Source organism: Alosa pseudoharengus, unplaced genomic scaffold, assembly GCF_046254945.1.
Source record: "Alosa pseudoharengus isolate Yale_2024_CS ecotype anadromous, Long Island Sound unplaced genomic scaffold, YU_APseudo_1.1 YU_APseudo_1.1_scf_2, whole genome shotgun sequence".
NCBI classification, from domain to species: Eukaryota; Metazoa; Chordata; class Actinopteri; order Clupeiformes; family Clupeidae; genus Alosa; species Alosa pseudoharengus.
The window spans coordinates 45,127,181-45,141,951 of record NW_027468663.1 but is presented as its reverse complement, the minus strand read 5'-3'; the positions used below and the strand labels follow the sequence as shown (position 1 = coordinate 45,141,951).

At 37.5% G+C, this 14,771-nt stretch overlaps 1 protein-coding gene, 1 long non-coding RNA gene and 1 gene segment (V, D, J or C); all 3 read right to left on the bottom strand.

The window, feature by feature from the left end:
• Window positions 1-105: 105 nt before the first annotated feature.
• Window positions 106-815, bottom strand: LOC143135326 (T cell receptor alpha variable 1-1-like). The segment is given in 2 exon segments: window positions 106-461; window positions 565-815. Coding segments are annotated over 2 exon segments (402 nt in total).
• Window positions 816-3,102: 2,287 nt separating this feature from the next.
• LOC143133536 (uncharacterized) lies at window positions 3,103-6,343 on the bottom strand. The gene is made up of 6 exons (XM_076293294.1): window positions 6,247-6,343; window positions 5,688-6,055; window positions 5,176-5,298; window positions 4,045-4,171; window positions 3,504-3,844; window positions 3,103-3,129 (listed from the first exon to the last, which is right to left on the bottom strand). Exons 1-6 carry the CDS (start codon window positions 6,338-6,340, stop codon window positions 3,103-3,105), a joined length of 1,080 nt encoding a protein of 359 aa, XP_076149409.1. The 5' UTR covers window positions 6,341-6,343.
• A 1,549-nt stretch (window positions 6,344-7,892) lies between these two features.
• LOC143134645 (uncharacterized) lies at window positions 7,893-11,200 on the bottom strand. The gene is made up of 2 exons (XR_012988701.1): window positions 10,434-11,200; window positions 7,893-9,453 (listed from the first exon to the last, which is right to left on the bottom strand). It is a non-coding gene; the product is annotated as an uncharacterized LOC143134645 (long non-coding RNA).
• Window positions 11,201-14,771: the final 3,571 nt, after the last annotated feature.

The window sequence follows — 14,771 nt, the reverse complement described above, 5'->3', positions numbered from 1 at the left end:
AAACACAACACTATTATGTGCATTTTCTCTGAATATTTTTTAACTAAAATCAATTAACTTATGTTTTCCACATTTGTATTATTACCATTTCCAGGTGTCTCTTGACTATGATTGTTTTTGTATGAGAGCTGAGTCTGCAGCTGTCACTGTGGGCCTCAGAGCACAGTAGTACACAGCAGAGTCAGACACTTGTAGATCCTGGATCGTCAGATTAACAGTTTTTGTGTCTGTGTTGAGTGTAGCATTGAATCTCCTCTTAAAATCTGGGCCATTGTCTTGTCCTAAAGCTGGTTTCTGTAGAATATATTTTGGGAATCCTTTTGATTTCTGCTGGTACCAGAAGAGATACTGTTCAGATGCTGCTGCAGCGGTGTCATACTGACAGTTGAGTGTCACCATGCTGCCCTCCAGACCCGTCTCATCTTTAGGTTGAGAAACAGAGTCCCCCACTGCAGAGCACACTGTGAAGACAATAGAGTCACATAAAATACCAAACATATGTTTTTAAAAATAGAGAAATTGTGTGAAACATTACAGTATACTGCATTTTAGAATGTTTCTTACCACTGAAATAAGCAGCTAGAATGAATGTCCTGATGCAATATTCCATGGTTGAACTGACTACCAGTGATAATGCAGCTCACTTTGGACTGTCTCCTTCAGTTCTTATATCACATTCTGACACACACATGTGGTGCATTGGAGCTTCAGTTCATTCTGCAGGTTTTGACATTACATTTGCGCCTCCCGCAGTTCACAATGAGAACAGCACAAAGTACAGCGCAACAAGCCTTATATTCAAAGACATCAACAGACTCTTTTCCACACCAACCTGCAGAGCAGATTCATTCAGTTATACATTCTCAGCCAATCTCAAAGTGTTACAGGGTAAAAGCAACATTGAAGCTTATTGAATGAATTTTCAGTATGAATGTTCAGTAAAGAATATCTGCCTTACACTACCATTCCACTAGATGGCACCATAATGGCATACAACAGCTTTCTCTGGTGAGGGTCGCTGAATACTGGCTACCAATACTTTCTGCTAGAATGCAGAAATATTTTCTGTTAATTTCCTTTCATAGTGTACACTGGGGCAAGAGCAAATATCTATTTAAGTGGGAAATAATAAAGCCCCAGTATGAGATATCTTAGCAATCAAAAGTCTCAAGTGAAATGGCTGAAGTTTGTGATCAATCATCAGTTCAGTCTAAAGTGTCTCTGTGTGCCCCTCAAGTCTTGTTTTAATGTTACAGTAGGTCACATAATGGGTCATTTAATATGAGGTTGTGTGTAGGAAGTGCATGGTCATGCAGTGTATGGAGTGTCCCTCTCTTTTTGGTCAGCTGTGGTTACTATGGTCAGCTGTGGTTCATATGTCAGACAGAAAAGAAATCCATGGCAATGTGAAAGCTTTAAGTGTTAAGAAACATTACTATTGTTCGTTTCGCTTTTTTCTGTGAAATATCAAAATAAAATAAAATTAGCATTTGTGTGTTTTGCATCCATATCATTGGTGCAAATTGCAAATATGTGAAAACATTATGAAGCTGCAATAGTTGTGTATGAATGAAGAAATTGTAATAGCTCTACAAAGAAAGCCACATTTAGACAGGCAGGTTTTTGTATGAGGACGTGTTTGTCAGTCACTGTGGGCTGCAGGGCACAGTAGTAGAGAGCAGAGTCTGAGAGTTCAGCAGATGAGATGTGCAGATAGAGTTTGTCTTTAGTCCTTAGTCCAGACAGACGAGGGTCCACATCTGATGTCTGATTCTCCCCAACACTGTAAATGATGAGAAGATGCTGAGGAGCTGAGTTTGGATGCTGGTGATACCACTGTAAAGACTGTAGATTTGAGGAGGAGTAGCTGCATGAAAGGGTTAAACCAGATCCCTCCATAGGAGAGAACTTAGTACTATCTGGAGTAATCATATCAGCATTTATGAGCCCTGCCAGAGGAAAAGAAACAGAAATGTATGTAACTTGAAATATGTAAATAGCTATGAATGAGTAGCCTGGCTAACGTCATACCCTCATCTCAAATGAGACGGGGTCTGGAAACTAGGCATTCATTTTCTCGTATTTGAAACATGGTTTACGAATGCCCAGAGCCAGTTATTGGGCGCTACGAATGTCTATCAAATGCGTCTGTATGTAGCTCATAACGGCTTCGGTGTGTCGTCATCGTCTTGCTGCACCCTCCCCGCTCTGTGATTGGTCCCCTTGAAAATTTGCTCCATGGTGTCCAGGCTGCCTTGCAGCGCGAATTAAATCGCGCGCGCAAGGCAGCATGGGAAAACCCAGGCTAATGAATGAGAGTTGTGCATATCATAATAATGTGCTGCTGTTTTTATTTGCGTTCTTTTTTTTGCAAATAAAGTCTGCTGTATAATAAATATATTGCAAAATATAAAACTGCTCTTACCCAAGAAGATTAAAAACAGTAGCAGTGCTACAGGAATCATTATGGTAATGACCATAGTGTAGTTAATGAGGCAGGGTGGTATATGCAGATACCACATATGCAGATATGCTTGGATTCAGTTCTTCACCTTCACTTAAATCTAATGTCACCAGATGCTGTCTGTTCAGCTCCTCCTCTGACTGTTAGAGGGTTGGTGAACTTAGGGGATCAGGATAATGACAAAGTGATTTTAAAAATGCTCCCATCACTTTTGGAAACAGATAGATTACTAAAATAGAGAAAGAAACTTAGAAGAGAAGACATTTAATGTGTTTATTCTAAAAAATGACAGTTGGGAGACAGATACAGAGAGAGAGATTTAGTATTTTTTATGTTCATGAATTGTAGCATTTGTAGCACAATTAAAAAAAGTTTATAGTTATAGACAATTGTCATGACAAAAGAGTTGTGTGGAGATAATCAGTTAAGTCACACATGTAAGGGATAACGGCCGCTGAGCCCCACAAAGGTCGTTAGTTGCCAGTTTGTTTCAGTTTGTTGTACATCTTTCTATCCGGGTATGATAATATCGTAGCACAGAGGAAAGCCATTCTATAGTTGTTTCTTCAAGACAAAGACTGACAGCTCACACATAAAGTGAAGTAGATCTGCTGTAACTTCCTCTGGGTTTCCTGATCTCAAACTACAGCATTGAGCGCCTCCTTCTGGTGTCATGGTGACATGACATATCATGCATTAGATTAGACTGTAATCATTAGAGTATTGTTATGAGAAAGGGGTGCTGGTGCTTACAGGGATTGGCAACCATGAATAATATATACACACATTAAATTGTCTTTATACATTTTGAGTTGAAGTTCATTCTTTAACTCAATTTTCAAAATACATATATATTTTTTTTAATTGTGTAAATATATTTTTTCTTATTTGTTTATGTATTATAGGTGCATATTTCATTTGAAGCTATGTAAAAAGAAATGCTATTTTAATTCTTATGATAAATACAGATAAATATAAATACAGTAACATTTTGATGAATTATATAGTGTATAAATGAATGTCTGTGAAGGTCCTGCACATCTGAGAGGTTTTTGTACAGCAGAGTCTGAGTTCCTGTCACTGTGGGCCTCAGGGCGCAGTAGTACACAGCAGAGTCAGACGCCTCTGCAGAGGAGAGCTCCAGAAACACACGCTTTTCCTCTTTCTTTATGGACGGAGTCAGACGGGGAACTGAGCCTGAAGGGGAACCATGCTCAAATATGAGGTAGAGGAACTCTGGGATGGAGTTGGGGTACTGCCGATACCACTGCAAGTTACTGACACTGCTACTGCTGTAGTTACAGGAGAAAGTGACAGTTTCTCCCTCAATGACGACCACTGAGGAATGAGAGGGTGTTATAGTATCCCCAACAGATTCTCCTGTGAATGATGAACAAAGAGATGAAGAGCATGTGAAGATGGATATTTCTGATATATGGTTCTGTGAGTCTAGATGATTTGAGATAACTAGATAACTTGAGTATAGAGTATATACTTAACTTTACATGCATTATTATATTACGCCTAGATTTTACTTCCTTATGGTGATAAATATAAATGGTAATACTCAAAGATCTTACCTATTAAGAGACACAAGAGCAGGAATGCACGTAGTACCATCATGACTGGCCTGCACTGACAGAGTGACTGCAAGCATCTCGACACCTTCTTTACACACACATACATTTCCTGACTCCACCCCATCCACTGGAGTTGGTTATTGTTGTGTAAAGGATCAGCCAAAAAATGGTTTAATGACATTAATTAATGACTTTACCGGCTGATGTTTTACTTTTAAATTGAATAATACCTAATATTTCAACTGAAACCATAATTGGGTATAAAAAAAAACACTGCAGATACATTCACAGATGCTAATTGATGTCTATTATAATTTGTGTAAACATGAATGGGCTAATTTTAACGCAATACTGTGGTCCATATGAGCCAGATGGTACTAGTCATGCACTAACACAAACTCTTTCCTCTGACTCAGGGTGTTTTCACACTTGGTCCCTTTCAGCCTTCTAAACAAACTCAGATCGATGACTCAGTATTTTTTGTACAAAACACTCCAAACAAACTCTAACCCATTAAAAGCCAACCGGTGATCACGGCGCAATTCATCTAATCTGTGCACTGTGCACTTTTTGCATTGTAGTCTATTTTATCCTCCTTAATATATATAAACTATTATTTGGCTACAGCCAAACAAATGTGGTCTAATGTTAAGCTAATATATATCCTTACAACTGGCTGTTGTGAAATTGCTGGGAATTTAATTGATTGACACATCACATAAACTGTTATCGAGTGTTGTTGATACACAATAGGCAACTTGTGTCCTCGGAACCAAATCTGACAGAAGCTTTGGAGTTTTGGAAGTAGGCTGCAGTTTCTGGTGGATACATAACTGGCATGCGTAGGCTTTTGGTAAGGTAAAAGCAACGACTGAAATGCAGTGTTGAAACACGTGTATGAAACATGTTAAATATGCAAACACTGATACGGTACAAACACTGACCCCCCCTGACAATAGATAACTTGTGTCCTCGGAACCAAATCTGACAGCATCTAATCAACATGTAGTGTTGAAATGTCGCCCCACCCTGTTTCCCAGTCATATTGCAGTCCAAGTGCAGCTGTGTTTTCTGGCATGTGAAATATCGACTGAAACTTTGCTGAGAAAAAAGGTTTGGTAAGTTTGCTACCTTGTAGTCACCTTTGAAGACAGACGAAGATCTACAGCTGAAGTCTGTTTTTGCCTCACAGTACTGATGAGATATCATGCCGAGGAGCTGATTTTCATTCCCACATTTCACACTAGAAGATGAAAAGAGATATTATTTCACATAATATAAAATGCATGTACAGTAGGTATATGGATAAAGTGGTCTGGAAACAGATTAATGAACATTTTATATTTTGATTCATCTGCATGTTTTAATTTTAATTTTAATTTTGTATGTCATACAGATTTAATTGTTATATGCCTCTAAAATGTTATTGGGTTTTTGTTACCTTAATGTTATTATTATTATGAACATGATGAATTAACAAATTAATCGAGTAATCACACATGCATTGTTGATCATATAGTTATGAGTTATTGTTTGCATGAAAGACATTTGTAGATATACTGTATGGCCCCTGAAGATTTCTTTAATTCTATAGGAGAAATTAATTGTTTTTAGTTAGAGTTCCTTGTCCCTGCATTTCAGACAACAGAGAGATAAAATCCCTCACTGTCAGTCAGGTTTTTGTATGGCAGTCTGTGGTTTAGTGTCACTGTGGGCCTCAGAGCACAGTAGTACAGTGCAGAGTCAGAGACTTGAACAGAGGAGATCTGCAGAAACACTTGAGTTTTCTCTTGGTTTAGTTTCCCCATCAGGCGAGGATGTTTGCCTGGACTCGGGTCTTTCCCAGTGGCGTGCAGCACAAGCAGGAGGAACTGTGGAGCTGATCGGGGATACTGGACATACCACTGGAGAGACTCTGCAGAGGAGTAGCTACAGGACAAGGTAACATTCAGTCCTTCCTCTGGGAACACTTCAGTTCTGTCTGAAGTAATTTTCTGTCCTGTGCAAACACCTTTAAAAAAAAACAAAAAGAAAACACATAAATGTTTCAAATAGTTTCAAATATTATTTGGTCAGATAATTTTAATTGTTATTATGTTATATATAAATAATGAAATGTTATTATATATAACTGTGTCAAAATGCAGAACCCTGCAATATTTACTGGAATATTTACTGGAATATTGCCCATTTATATGATACCTGTTAGGATGCTGAGCCAAAGAACTCTGTAGAGTAGCATTGTTAACGTCATCTCCAGAAAACAAATACAGCTTGAACTGAACCCTTCAAACATGTTTGCAAGGCCTACAGGGTGACTGAGGAGACAAAATGTGTCTTCTATGCTCCTCCTCCAGTCAATGCCCACATACAGTAGCAGAGTCAGCAGCAGAGGATGCTGATTGGAGAGCTCTTATACTGACAGTGATCATAATTTAATGAATCACTCTGCACTCTGATATGTACTATTTAAAACATCATGTTACGAGAAGAAAATTACTTTTTTCTCATGTGGAATAATTATTATGACCGCCGCACAGCGAAGCGGCGGTCATATAGGTTTAGTCAGATTTTTTTTTTCTTTTTTTTTTTTCTTTTTCGCATGCCCAAATTTCTGTCAATGAGTCCCGGGACACTGAAAGACCGGGGTACACGAAACTTGGTGGGCATGTAACCCCACATGGATAGCATGGAACCATCGTTTTTCGTTTTGATCTGTAGCCCCCCCGCTGGACTGGACCCCCCGAAAGGAGGGTAGGGCAGACACAGTTTTCTGTGAATATCTTGAGAACCGTAGGGCCTAGGATGACCAATTTTTTCTGTATGTTTGCCTCCAGGGGTCATGTTAACCCATTCCATGTGCACACATGTGCATAAACAGATACACATGCACACACATACATTCACAGTAATCATACGTATGACACATACTCACACAGTAGACATATGTACGCATGCATGCACATGCACAAACACACATACGCAGGCAAGCACACACACACACATAAACATAAACGTGTACACGCACACATGCACACAATTCAAGAATTTCTCAGAATTATGAACAGGCAAGAAGGGGGTGGGGTTGTATAAAATGAATTTTACATGTGAAATCTATCAACTAATCATGTTTTGGTACTTGTTGTCTAGCAGATACCAGTGAGAATTGAGTGTGGCTAATGCAATTTAGTGAGACAGTTAGAATCATATAGGCCTTTCAGCGTGATTTATTTTTGTGGAAAAAATTTGCTGGACTGGGCGGCGGTCATGTTTTGTACCGCTCTGCGGTACATCTAGTTAGTGATCTACCTTTGTCCTCCAAAAGCAGCAGTATGCTGTTGCCATTTTGTTTTACTTTTATTTTACCAGTTTAAATATTACATCATAATAGTCCCTTGTTTTACATTTACAGGATTTAAATGTATTTGTCAATGTATTGTATGCATTGCCTATATTATTCAAAAATAGACAGATTGACCTGACAGCTGCGATTTCAATACAACAGGCTTTTAACCCAGTGAGCCTGGGAACCCGCTAATGGGAAGTACACATTGCTGGCAGAGAAAATGTACCAGAAACAATCGCAGTTTCTGCAGTTGCAGTAGAGTCATGATTGTACTCTATTCTCATCTGGTGGCTATGAAGAGAAGTGCATAATTACATCATTTATGAATTACAGTGTATCCTAACTGCATCTGAGCGAGTGACTGCCGTGTAGCATTGAATACTCTCTGTCCATAATGAATCTGTTAATTATGCCTTTCTATTGCGTCATATTTCTTATTCAATATGGCAGAGCAATATGAATTTTAACAGATTTTGTTATTATAACGCTTGCTCGCATCACATAGATTTATCATGTTTTATTTTTATTTTTTTAAATCAATGAATCATGATATTTTACTTGATCACTTAAAACAACAAGCCAGCCATACAGCAATTTGATATGCATATTGTACAAGATGACAGATACAAATGTTAAATGACGAATTGCTTATCATAAAAGTGAGACAAACACAAAAGTTAATATACTCTCAATAGTCATGTGTAAAACAAAAGACTGCTTATGACTGAGTAAGATCAAGATTAAGAAGATTACCACAAAGGAGAAATACTTTCACTTGTTCTGTGACATTACAACAGCTTTTGCAAAGTTGCAGATGAGATGTTCTTTTCAAGTATTAACATTTAGCCTAGTAATGATTGGGAACACATAGATTGGGAAAAATATAAATTTTAACAATGTAATTATAAACTTGATAACAATCAGTGTGTATACGGTATATCATTGGGCTATTCCACAGTCAAACTAATTTCATCACAGTGCTGAGTTGTCTCATTTGCCTCAGTATCTGCTTGTGATGGACTTTCTTTACCAATCAAGCTGCTGCCAGCAACAACTGTTTCACCTGTCAAGCTGCCTCCAGATTCATCTGTTTCATCGTGTTCCCCTTTTAAACTGCTGCCAGCGACAGCTGTCTCCCCTCTTTCAAGTGCCAAGCTGCCTCCAGATTCATCTGTCTCCCCACTTTCATTTGCCGAGCTTCCAGCTTGATCCGTCTCCACTCTTTCACCTGTCAAGCTGCCTCCTGATTGATCTGTCTCCATTTTTCCACCTGCCAAACTGACTCTAGGTTCATATATCTGCTCTCTATCACCTGGCGAGCTGTCTCCAGCTGAAGCAGTCTCCCCTGTTTCACCTGTTGATCTGCCTCTGGTTCTATCTGGCTCCCTGCCTGCCGAGCTGTCTCCAGGTTCATCTATCATCCCTCTTTCACCTGCTGCGCTGCCTTCAACTGCACCTGTCTCCCATTGTACACCTGCAAAACTGCCTCCAGCTGGACCGGTTTCCCCTCTTTCACCTGTCGACCCGCCTCTGGCTCGATCTGTATCCCTGCTTGCCAAAGTGCCTCCAGGTTCATCTATCTGCCCTCTTTCCCCTGTCGAGCTGCCTCCAACTGCACCTGTATCCCCTCTTTCACCTGTTGACCCATGTTCGGCTTGATCTGTATCCCCTCTTTCACCTGACATGCTGCCCCCTTCTTGATCAGTCTCCCCACTTGAGTCACTTCCAGCTTCAGCTACCTGCACAGTGTCTGTTGCCAATGTCATTTTCTCATAAAAGTCAGGTGAAGAGACTGTCCTCCAAGTGTCTTCAATATTATCTCCGGGTCTGATCAACTGGTCATTTTTTATTTTTTCAAGGTATTTGGAACATCCCTCTGCTGCTTTCCTTTTGGCTATTTCGGTCAACTTTTCTTTTAGATGTTTATTTGTTTCCTCATGTAGTGTGTCTTCATAAAACCTCTTATATAAGAATAGACAGCATTTTGATTTGCAGCATTGAGTAAACCTAAGAATGACACACCACAGAAGTAATGCTGCTGTAACAATGAGCAACCCCAATAACTGTAAAAAAAAGAGAGAAGCAACCATAATTTAAATTTGCATTCAAACTATTTTTCATTAAAATAATGATTATTGTAAAACATTTTCAGTTGTTAATTTGTTTTAGGCATATGTTTAGAAATACATAGTAAATTTGGCCATAGCTTGTGATTGTTTAAAATATTCAGTCTTTAAATTACAATGATATATTATATGAAATTAAGTCAACCATACAGCAATTTGATAAATATATTTTACAAGATGATAGATACTATAATAAATGACAAATGGCTTGAACTGAAGTGAGGAAAACAAAGTGTTAACATATTCTCTCAATAGTCATGTGTTCTCCTCGAGTTAAACAAAAGACTGTTTGTTACTAAGTAAGAATACCACAAATTGGAATTGATTTTACTTTCCTTTGTTGTAGAGACATTACATGATGCAAAATATAGGTTTTGTTAATCAACTACTACACTGCAAAAAATGAAATCTAACCAAGTGTTATTAATCTTATATTAAGATTAAAAAATCTATTTGGTATTGTTTTTAGTATGAAAAGACTTACCTAGCGCCCTCTCAAAAGAACATTTTGACTTAATTTAAGAAGATTTTGACTTATTTTAAGGAGTCTTATCAAGACAAATTTGCTCAACGCACTGGCTGCCAAATTTGCTTGTTTTTAGGACACATTTGCTTAACGCACTGGCAGCCAAATTTGCTTGTTTTCAGGATGAGATGTCTTAAAATAAGTCAAACTTTTTTAAAATTAAGTCAAATGTTTTCACAAGGAAGCGCTAGGTAAGTCTCTTTATACTGAAAACAATAGCAACTAGTTTTTTTTATCTTGATATAAGATTAATAACACTTGGTGAGATTTTGTTAGATAAGCAGTTTTTGCAGTGTACCACTAACCTTAACTGCATTTATTGCTGTAGGGGTACACTAAACTATAACAAAATAGTCTAATCAGTTTGAAGGTTTTATTTCTTAGCACTTACAAGTGAATCACTTTTATGTTTTACAGAACTCTTTTGTTCTTCCTCTGTGAAGTCCTTTGGGTCCTTGCAGGAAATGTTCCGGTGTTCAGTCTCATGCTTTGTAAAAATGCACAACCACCAATCTCCATCTATAAGGACAGCACTGACCCAGAACACTGCAGAAGCAAGAAAGATGCTGGTTTTGTGGATGAGACAATTGTAAAATACGTTTGTTGTTTGTCTTGGAGTCTCCCGTTGAACAAGGCAAATGATTAGACCTAGTATTAAGGCTGGACAAACCATGAATGCTACGTCAAGCCTGGTTATTTGTGGCTCACACGAACACATGTAGTCCAGTTCGAATAGACACTTAACCAAGTAGAGAACAGCAAAGGGGGCAAAAATATTTGCAAAAGATAATCCTGATATCAGGGGGTACACACTTTCTGGTACATCAGGCACAATGTGATGCATGTTTATTTGTGTACTGAATTAACAGCGACCCACAATTAACAGCAATCCAAAAAGTGAAGTGGGTTCAGGGAATCCTCTGTTTCCTCTGGACAAGCCTTTGAAGAAATGGTTCTCATAGATGAGCAGGAGTCTTCCTTTAGTAAAACCGTCTCGTATTTTCATGCCTTAACGGTCTATATGCAGATCCTTTGAAATCCCAAAACTTTCTGTTGCTCCTCATCTGCACTGGGCTTAGTGCTGTTGTAATTGTTTTCCTATAAAAGTTATAACCAACGCCTACAACATTGGGTGGGTCTATTGGATGTTGGGAGGTGCTGATGTTAGACTATGTTTTTCACTTCTTCTGAAACTGTTGTTGGCAATAATCATGTGCTTATGCTTTCGTCATGGTCATGGTTAAGGGTTAAGGCTGCCAGTCTTCCGGTCGTTGTGTTCCTTAAACGTCTCTATATAAAGTCATATTATCACAACACATACTAAGAACATACTAAGGCTAACCCCTTAGAGTCCACATCAACGAGTCCACATCAACTAAGCATTTGTTAGCAAAGCTTGTATATATATATATATATATATATATATATATATATATATATATATATACTGCTAAGTATTTCTGATATGTTGCTGATTAGATCATAAACAGCCACAGAAACAAAGAGGACTGGCTGATTCTTCTCTATTATTGTGAAAACAAGATCTTCATCAAAAAACTTGGGCTGTGTGAGTGAGAAACCGATGGTGCCGAGTGCGGGAAAAGTTGAGGACAGAAGATTTAAAAATAACTTGTACTGTGCTTTCTGTAGAAGGGCAGACCTAAAGACTAATAAACATGTTTCTTATTCAATAGCACTATTGTTTTATTTATTCATTCACAGCTCATGGCAGCAGTTAGCCTTTGCGTAAAGAAATAGTCTATGGCCTGAATTTGAACACTTTCACAACCGATTACAATGAATTATGAGTAGCCTAAAATACACATTGATATGCTGTTCTTATCTATCAAGATGTCAATTTTGGTTGGTTATTACATAATGCACCATATTATTACATTTTCATCATTTTTTTCCCTGCAACACCCGCATTCTGCAATAACAACCGCAATATGTAATAACTTATTACATAATGTGGCAAAATGTATTACACATTGTGTTCAGGCAGTTTATTACATAATGACGTGAACATGTATTACATTTTGTTGAGTTATTACATAATGCGGTGTTATTACATAATGCGTTGTTACAGGGATTGATTCAAATACCTACAGACATAAAGTGTGTGTCATACAAGTAAATTCTTTACCTGTTTTAAGGCACTATAAGTGCTTGTATAGTTAGTGATCTACCTTTGTCCTCCAAAAGCAGCAATATGCTGTTGCCATTTTGTTTTACTTTTATTTTACCAGTTTAAATATTACATCATAATAGTCCCTTGTTTTACATTTACAGGATTTAAATGTATTTGTCAATGTATTGTATGCATTGCCTATATTATTCAAAAATAGACAGATTGACCTGACAGCTGCGATTTCAATACAACAGGCTTTTAACCCAGTGAGCCTGGGAACCCGCTAATGGGAAGTACACATTGCTGGCAGAGAAAATGTACCAGAAACAATCGCAGTTTCTGCAGTTGCAGTAGAGTCATGATTGTACTCTATTCTCATCTGGTGGCTATGAAGAGAAGTGCATAATTACATCATTTATGAATTACAGTGTATCCTAACTGCATCTGAGCGAGTGACTGCCGTGTAGCATTGAATACTCTCTGTCCATAATGAATCTGTTAATAATGCCTTTCTATTGCGTCATATTTCTTATTCAATATGGCAGAGCAATATGAACTTTAACAGATTTTGTTATTATAACGCTTGCTCGCATCACATGGATTTATCATAGGTTTAATTATCATCAGTGCTAAAAAGAAAGACAGTATTGGAAAGGCCTATAATTTTCTTTAGGTAGTGTTGGTCTAACAGCTGGACAAAAGTTTCAGTTAAAAGTGCAACATTATGTATAATAGAGTATAAAGAATAAGTCCCAAAACCCACACTGATGAATTATACATTTTAGTTTTGTTTTCCAACATTCTTCTACTGTACATGTTATGTATTGTTTTATATTTTAATTGTTTTTATTTTCTTTTAAGTGAGGGCAGGTGCATCCACAACTTTTTGTTGCAGTTTAGGCAAAGCTGGTGATTGATTACAATAGTATTGTTTTATTTTTATTTTTTTAAATCAATGAATCATGATATTTTACTTGATCACTTAAAACAACAAGCCAGCCATACAGCAATTTTATATGCATATTGTACAAGATGACAGATACAAACGTTAAATGACAAATTGCTTATCATGAGAAGTGAGACAAACACAAAAGTTAATATACTCTCAATAGTCATGTGTAAAACAAAAGATTGCTTATGACTGAGTAAGATCAAGATTAAGAAGATTACCACAAAGGAGAAATACTTTCACTTGTTCTGTGACATTACATATAAAATACAACAGCTTTTGCAAAGTTGCAGATGAGATGTTCTTTTCAAGTACTAACATTTAGCCTAGTAATGATTGGGAACACATAGATTGGGAAAAATATACATTTTAACAATGTAATTATAAACTTGATAACAATCAGTGTGCAGTGTTGGGCAAGTTACTTCAAAATCGTAATGTACTATGCATTACTTATTACTGTCATTTCAAAGTAATTTGTTACATTATATAATATTACTGTCTCTGAATTGTAAGGCATTACACTACTATTGCATTACTTTTAAGTTACTTTCACCAAAATATCTAGAAATATGGATTTGCCATTCTAAATGCAGTTTATTACGCTCAATGCAGCTCATTGCTCTTCCAATGGAGGGAGATGTGGTATAGCATAATGACTGAGCTAGGCTTAAGGCTAACAACATACAGTAAGAATGCAATAGGCGCAGTGCTCATGATGCAAAACAAGGAACAATCATAGTCAGAATTTTGTTAAAAACCGACAAAAGGTCAAAGTCTGGTAAATTGTGATATAAATACTGTAACTTTAAGGCCTAGGCCTGATTTCTGAAGAAATGCTGTTTTCTTATAAATGGTGCACGGTCACTTTAAGAGCATTGATCTTTACATTCTCATAATGCCCTTTTGCCAGCTCTTGTTAAGCCTTGTTTGTTGAGTTACATTGATAGCACAATATTAACAATAATATGCACAATGTTAAGTTGTTTTAAGCAGCCTTCATTGCTTTGGAAAGTATGCAATGACATGTTGCTTCACATTTCGTTTTGCAAATAAAAGTGAATTATGAGCCTGGTATCCACCTAGCTATCTGAATGGATTTTTTTGTCGACTTGGCATATCATGTGCTTCATGTAGCCTAAATGCTTGGGAAACGAATTATTGAAGACCCACCAATTCCAATGATTCTACTAGTACTACGTGGTGGAGATTGAGAGAACCCAATAAGTATCAAACTTCCATGTACCATGGTGTTAGTGCATTCTGACATTGTAAACGTTATTGATGAAGAGTGAAACGCAGTTTGCAGTAAAGCTACTATTCATTGGTTACATTTGGGTGCCCCCTCTGTCCTTTGGTGCCCAACGCAAAGTGTGTGATGCGCGTGGTGGGAGCGGTACACTGCCAGGCTACACAATCTTTTTCTGCATTTCTATCCCTTTATTCTCTTTAATTCAAGTTCACAGCTCAAAGCTGACATGCACTAGAAGAACATAGTTTGTGTTTTATCAAGAATAAAAAAGATTAGCGTGGCACCACTTTAGATGTTTCATTAAATGACTTGTCCTATTTCGCGAGGCATAGTGAGATCTTTCGGTTTCGCACACAAAGTGCACTAACTATTATGTTCTTTATATCCTTGTCTCTGA